Source organism: Urocitellus parryii, unplaced genomic scaffold (genome assembly GCF_045843805.1).
Source record: "Urocitellus parryii isolate mUroPar1 unplaced genomic scaffold, mUroPar1.hap1 Scaffold_340, whole genome shotgun sequence".
In the NCBI taxonomy this organism is placed as follows: domain Eukaryota; kingdom Metazoa; phylum Chordata; class Mammalia; order Rodentia; family Sciuridae; genus Urocitellus; species Urocitellus parryii.
The window spans coordinates 130,361-138,215 of NW_027553089.1; the positions used below are offsets into that span (position 1 = coordinate 130,361).

General features: G+C 37.2%; 1 protein-coding gene across 1 annotated transcript; it reads left to right on the forward strand.

Annotated features, from left to right (window-relative positions):
- The first annotated feature begins 362 nt into the window (after positions 1-362).
- LOC144251973 (serine protease FAM111A-like) lies at positions 363-4,416 on the forward strand. The gene is made up of 2 exons (XM_077794577.1): positions 363-517; positions 2,656-4,416. Exons 1-2 carry the CDS (start codon positions 437-439, stop codon positions 4,414-4,416), a joined length of 1,842 nt encoding a protein of 613 aa, XP_077650703.1. The 5' UTR covers positions 363-436.
- Positions 4,417-7,855: the final 3,439 nt, after the last annotated feature.

Genomic DNA, 7,855 nt, shown 5'->3' on the forward strand with positions numbered 1-7,855 from the left:
CTCAAGGTAAGTAGAAGAACACACTTTTGAATTCTCCAACTACAGATTTTTCTATGGGTTTTAATATTTGCACTTGGACAGATCTCTCTTCTTTAAGCTATCCTTTCCCCCAAGTTTAAAAACAAAAAAATCTAGATATAACCTCTTTCCCACTGTAGTTGGGATTCGCAGTTAGAGATAATTTTCATAAAGTGTCAAGTGTAGTGACTGACACATAATGCTCTATAAAAGAAAGCTTTTATTGTTGGGGTGATAATACTTGGTGGGTAAATTATTTGCTAGGTTAATATCTCTGGGGAGGGCAAGGCCAGAGCTGAAGAAGGAAGTTCATCTCTTCCTCTACATAATTAATGACAGCTATGAAGATACTGTTGTAACTTGAACCTTTTTTAAATTAGTGTTTCAGCTGAACTACCTATTTCATCTTCAAGTCATCATGAGCTGTAAGAAACGCAGGTCACAGAAGAACTTGTTTGATGTGAAAAAAAACATGAAAATAGAGAATTATTTTTCTCAGGTATGTTTGTAAATACTATTTATGTAATGAATATGCTAATGTTAGATTTAGCCATCCTTGAGTCTGTATTGCATAAATCTTCCTGCCAAGAAATCATATCATTATATATTGGAAATATTTATATAAGGTAAAACCTTTCCTCAACCACTTTATTTTATATATATATATATATATATATATATATATATATATACACACATACATACATAAAATTTTGGTCATGTCACACTAGCCTTTAAAAAAAACTGGTAATAATTCCTGGACAACCATAAAAACCAAATAACTGTATTAAACTTTGGATAAAACAAAACCAAAATTAATCTATTTCATAGCACAGAAATACAATGCCAAGTGTGGCTGATATACTGAATCATAATAACCTACATCTGTATAGTGCTTTACAGTTTATGAAACAAATTTTTTGCTTATTTATTCTTACCATAACCATGTTAGTCAGGTAAAAGAATTTACCTGTAATGTGTTTCCTTCAGAAGTTCCTATATGTGTCCAAGAATACTTTGACAAGTTGGAATTCTGTTGCAATGCTCCCATGGGGTACATGAGCAAGATGTTTCTGACAGCATTAGGCTTTAGAGATGCCTTTTGAAGATTTGCACACATAGCACAAGTAAATTCACATTATCTTGTGTTCTTTTTATCTCTTTGACCCTGACTACTAGTATTTAACAAATTTACCCTATTACATGCCAGTCATGTTGCTAGGCTGTGCTACACAATGATGGTAGGCCTAGTCTTTACGACAATCCTGGCTTTTTTATTCCCATTACCAGAATGTAGCCTTGCTAGCATATCCAGGCCTGTTCATACCCTCACCGTAATGAGTAGGACTTCAGGAAAATGTACCTTTTAGACATAGGTACATTTTCCTGAAGTCCTATTCATAAGCAGTTGCTCTTAATTTTTCATTGATTTTTGTGATGTTTGATTAATCCTCTTTAATTCCTTCCCCTTCCTCAACTGCTGGTTCTTAAGATGATACCCTACAAAAATCAGTATTATGCATGCTTGTAATCCCAGTGGTTTGGGAGGCTGAGACAGGAGGATCATGAATTCAAAGCCAGCCTCAGCAAAAGTGAGGCACTAATCAACTCAGCGAGACCCTGTCTCTAAATAGAATATAAAATAGGGCTGGGATGTGGCTTATGGGGCAAGGGCCACTGATTTCAATTTCTGGTATCCTGCCCCCCCAAAAAAATGATTGTCATGAATGCAAATTTTACCAAGAAAAAATGTTTGGTGTCATGGAAAGGAATATTAGACTTAAGTGTTGGTATTCTGGCACTCACTTCATTTAGTGGTTATTACATGATGCTAGGAAAGGCACTAACAAGAAAAACTTTCTATACCTAAGTTTCTCCATCAAAAAGACAAAGAGAGGCCATATTTGTTTCTTCTCAATTCATAGAATTGGGGGATTAATTGATGTCATAGAGGAAATAAGTTTTTTGCATGATAGGTTCTGGGTGAATGAAGGAATTCATTATTAGAAATAACTATTTGTATGACCAGATAATCAGTTAGCTAATGAGGATTTTGTTTAAAATGTAATGCCTAATAATAAATCATGGTGACTTATTTTTGCTGAACTTGGTATTTTTAAAAAATTTTTGTTTTAATTTTTAGTTGTTGATGGACCTTTATTTTATTTACTTATTTTTATGTGGGTGCTGAGAATCGAACCCCGTGCCTCACACGCCTGAAGCAGGTGCTCTACCAATGAGCTACAACTCCAGCCCATGAACTTGATATTTTAAGAACAAAATTTTCAGTGCAGTTTATCACTGTGTTTGAGAAAAGTAAAAATTTTGCAGCTGAGAATAGTAAACAAGACATAAAATGACACTTTACTAAAGCTGGTAGCTTTTTAAGCATGTGTCTCAGAAAAATGCACCAGCTTATCATATTAGGAGCTTATCTGACTGATGTGACAGTCTGCTCAGCTTATATTCTAGAGCTAAAGTTAAACTCAGATCTAATTATATTCACTGGTTTTTTGAGTATGAGTTTCCCATAGAAATTCTGTGAATTGCATATTTAAAAAGGAAACAAGCAACAACAACAACAAACTAGGGTTCTATTCAGAGTCTCAAGGTTTTTCTTCTAACATACATTTTTAGGTCCCAAAAGAAGAGCAGAATAATTCCGATATTATTCAAATGAAGATGCAATCTAGAAAAAGGCCAAGAGATATAACTAACACCCAAGATCAAAGTTCCCACTCACCCAGGAAAACTCCAAAAGTCCAGACCACTTCTTCAAACAAGATCATTAATATTACCTTGGATGTAAACCTTGGAAAAAATGAGAACAGGAAACACATACTCATACACAGCGAGGAGGACAGCTTGCTGGTGGGGCTCAAGACCCTGGATGCTGTCAGAAAAGCTATGGAGGCTCGGCCAGGTAAGGAAATCCTGGTGCGTGGCACAGAAGGAATTGAAGGCTTCTTAAACCTTGGAATGCCACTCAGTTGTTTTCCTGAAAACAGCCACGTGGTAATTACATTTTCCAAAAGTAAAAGCAAGCAGAAAGAAGATGGCCAAGTATTTGGCCGGCTCAACCAGGAATCTACTGACGTGGTCAAATTTTACATTCATGCAATTGGGAATACCAGAAAACGAATTGTGAAGCGTGGGGAGCTTCACAAAAAAGGAAACAAACTCTGTGTCTATGGTTTCAAAGGAGAAACCATCAAGGACACCATGTGCAAGGATGGTAGGTTTCTTCCCTTTTTGGAGACTGACAATTGGAAGCTCATTGGTAACCTGGACTCCATTCTAGAAAACTCACAGATGATAGATGAGTTAGAAGGTAAGCTCTTTCAAGTTGAGGCTGATCAAGTAATGAACCCTAAGGCAGCAGCTGCTCAAAACAATGAGGTAGAAGAAAGAAACACCCGTGTGTTGAAAGAGTACATTGTGGAAGAGTATCCCTGTTTGAAAAGAGAAAGTGAAAAAATCAGGGAAAACTTGAAGGAAAAAATGAAAAAAAGACAGAAGAATACTTCTCTTTTTAAATTGCATGAAACAAATTTTGGGAAACGCACAAAAAACTCAACTCCAGTGAAAGTGATCAAACATCTTTCACATCTCAGTGACTCAGTGGGGTACATATTCTGGAACAATAATGGAATCGAAGGCTGTGCCACCTGCTTTGTTTTTAAGGGATTGTTCATTTTCACTTGTCGGCATGTAATAAACGATATCGTGGGAGAAGGAATAGAGCCAAGCCAGTGGGCAGATATAATCAGTCAATGTGTAATGGTGAAATTCGATTATGAAGATACCGCTGTCACAAAAGACAACTGCTTTCTCGTTGAACCTTGGTTTGAGATATCTGACACAACTCTTGACTACGCCGTCCTGAAACTGAAAGAAAATGGACAAGAAGTACCTGCGGGACTGTATAATGGGATTGGTCCTATACCGTCTAGTGGTTTGATATATATTATTGGCCATCCAGATGGAGGAAAGAAGCATACTGATGCTTGTGTTGTGATTCCTCAGGGTAAACGAGAAGAGAAATGTAAGGAAAAGATTCAGATGAGAACAGCAGGAGGTTACAATAAATCTGAGTTTATCCACATGTACACTCAAAGAAGCTTCCAGGAAATGCTTCAAAATCCTGATGTGATTACCTATGACACCACCTTTTTTTTTGGGTCTTCTGGCTCTCCAGTGTTTGATTCAAAAGGTTCTTTGGTGGCCATGCATGCTGCTGGCACCACGTGTCTGCTACTGAGTGAGAAGGCTCATATCATTGAGTTTGGTCCGGCTATGAACAGTATCCTCTCACATATTAAGCAAAACCATGAAAGATGGTATAATGATGTATTTCTAAACCAACAGGATGTAGAAATGCCAAGTCAAGAGTACTGAGGACTGGTGAGAATTTAGTCCACTTACCAACTTTAAGGGGATTGCCTATTTTATTCCATATTCCATGGTCAATTTCATAAAACATATGAATAATCAATATTGCAGGCCACTTTCCATTTTTCTATCCCCTAGAGAAATAAGTTCCAAGAACCCTATGAGGAGGAGAGCTACCCCTATTTTAAAGTCAAGCAAAATGAAGACTTGATATGATTTAGCAACATTTATGATGACAATCTCCAGTTACTTGATTTTTTTTTTTCATTTCTTCCCCTAAATTCACTTCACAGCAGAAGCTTAAACTTGCTTACCAATTGTCCCCCATATCTGACACATGGAAAGGAAATGCTTAGAAAAATGTGTGGGTCAATCAGGAGCAAAATATGGCACTGTAGTTAATGTTGACTGAAGAGTTAAATGCTTGGTTAGAAATGATTACAAACAAAAATCTTTTACAATTTCTGAGATTCTCATATTACTAAATGTCAGAATACACTTGTCCTGGAAAGTTAGAAGTAATATCCACTCTTTGGTGAAGGTGTTCCTGTAGCCACTGTCTGACAGGGTCACAGTGTGGGGGATGCAGGGCCGCACCATCACCATCTGGAAACCATGGGGAATGTTAAGTGTTTTGTTTATGATCCTCATGATATGGATAACAGGGCATATGTCAATCAATAATAAAAGTACGTATTGCCTGAGATTGCAGGAAAATTCCCAGAATGAGACTAAGGATACAATTGAGACATGCCATGAGGTGCATTTCAATCTCTCTCAGGATACAAACAATGTTATTCCTCAAGCCTGAGCAACAAGAAATATTTATCGCATGGTTAACAATTTACATTAGCCCCCCAACCCCATCCTAAAGCCACAACCTGTACAATAGCCTAGCTACAGAAAAACAATTGCTGTGCCAACAGTATGAGGACCACGGTATGTAGCTTATGGTATCCCCCTCGAGGACAAGAGGCTAATAAAAATACATTTCCCCAACCAATAGACCCTCCTTGGCCTTACACAGAAACTAATGATAAAAATGGAAAACACATAGTTAACATAAATGACAAATGGGTTGAGGGATAAAGGCTGCCCTTTAGTTAAAGCTTACAAAGACATAAAAACTGGTGTGCTTTGACCCAGGATCAAGGAAGTTCTTTAAGAAAGCAGTTGAATAGGTCATATGAAAAAAAGAAATTACCTTGGAAATTAAAAATAGAATAATGTAAAATTAACATATATTTTAGAGGTACTTCAGAGTAGTAGGCTTTTAATTAATAGACTTTCACTACTTTAAGTGTGTTTTAATGACATTTTAGTTTAGAAGTAAGAAAGCTTACCAATAATCATAAGTATGCTTTAAAGTTAAAGATTAATGAAATAATTATAGGTATGCTTTAAAGTCAGAAGTGAATAATAGGTCAGTAGTCACATAGTCTAGTTGCGTCGCTTAGCACCTAGTGATTGAGGTGAAAACGTAAAAGCTTAATCATGATTGACTAAGGTTACAGAAAAAATATTTTGAACAATGTACTCAATATCTTAGGTAATCAATGTATGTTAGAAAAGACTGTAATTCTTGAAAATTATGTAAATCAAAAAAGTTTCGGGCTTTGAAGCTATCCATTAACTACCTGAAAAAAACACCTGTAAAAAAGGAATAAAAATAAAGGTCCCTCCAGGAGCAGCAGAGATGTCTTCTGGAGGTTGCTCAGAACTTGCAACCTGTCGTCCCGACTCTTCTTCTTTCGAGGACACCACTCCTCCTTCAGGACCCCTGGAACCCCATTCCCCCTGGCCAAGGCTGGACCTTGGCAACTCTTCCCATATGAACGGGCTACGAGGACAAGGGCATCTAGAAGGTCATATTCCTTTATTCTGATTTCCTTTGTTTTAACCTAATGTCCTTTTTTCTGTTCCAAGATCCCACCCAGTGTAGGCATCATATTTAACTTTCATGTCTGTGGGCTCCTCTTGGTTGTGACAGTTTCTCAGACTTCTTGGTTTTTAGGCTGCCCGTCTATTGGAATTTGACAGATGCTTTTCTGATGGGACTGGGTTGTGGACTGGGGAGGAAGTTTATAGAATGAAGTATCATTCTCACCCTACCAAGGGATCATACTGTCAACATGATCCATCACTGGTTATGGCCTTTGTCCCCCGGCTAAAATGGTGTTTTATCATTCATGTATTCCCCTACGTGGTACTCTTTGGAAGGAAGTTACTATGCACAACCCATGTTTGTGAAGTAGAGACTTAGGTTCTCCTTCCTTAGGTAGGGGACTCCTGGAGAATCTACATAATTTATTTGGGATCATTTCGCATGGAGATTTGTCTCTTTTCCCCTTTCATGAATTCCATCATCAGTATAGACTTGCAATACCCTTAACTCCATATGGATCCATAACCACATGGATCGTTTTCACTCCCTCCCTCTGCCTACCTATAAATTCTCTACTCCACCCACAGAAAATAGAATTGTTATCATACCTCAGTAATTTATTTAACTGTTTGATTCTGGTATGCAGTTGGCACAATGGTGCACACCTATAATCCCAGGGAATTGAGATACTGAGGCAGTGTAAACTCAAGGCCAGCCTGAGCAACTTAGCAGGACCCTCAGCAATTTAATGAGACCCTGGCTCAAAATAAAATATAAAAAGTGCTGGGATGTAGCTCAGTGGTAAAGCACAGAAGCAAAATGTATCCAGAGGAGAAATATATCAACAAAAATGTAGTGTTTGTGTGCAATTTCTTTTGCTTTTAATCTTCATACTCCATTCCTTCCCAAAGTTACTTAAAGTCAGGACCTTTTCCCTCAGCTCGTTGGCAGTTATTTTATTCATTTAAATTCAGTTATAATACCTTTAGACTGGTCACAGCCTACATACATTCTTCCCTTTGATCTTTTGAACTCCTAAATGAATTTTTAAAGTTGTGTATACTAATGATTTGCTTTTTTGTGTTGTCAAATTCTATAGGTTTTAGCAAGTACATGATGTCATGTATTCACCATTGCAATGTCATACAGAGTAGTTTCACCTCCCTAAAACTTTCCCTGTGCTTTACCTGCTTGTCCCTTCCCTCCCTCCTGCACCCCTGGCAATCACTGATCTTTTTCTTGCCTTTATAGTTTTACTTTTTCCAGAATGTCATGTAACTATAGTTTCACAGTATATAGCATTTTCAGTTTGGCTGTTTCATTTAGAAGGTTTCTCTCTGTGTATTTTATGGCTTGATAGCCCACTTCTTTTTATCACTGAGTAATATTCCACTGTATGGATGTACCACGATTTGTTTATTTGCTCACCTTTCAAAAGACATCTTATTTGCTTCTAGTTTTCAGCGATATTTTGAATAAAGCTTCTCCAAACATTTGTGTACAGCTTTTGTATGAATGTAAGTTTTCAACTCAACTGGGAAAATACTGAGTGCAATTGAT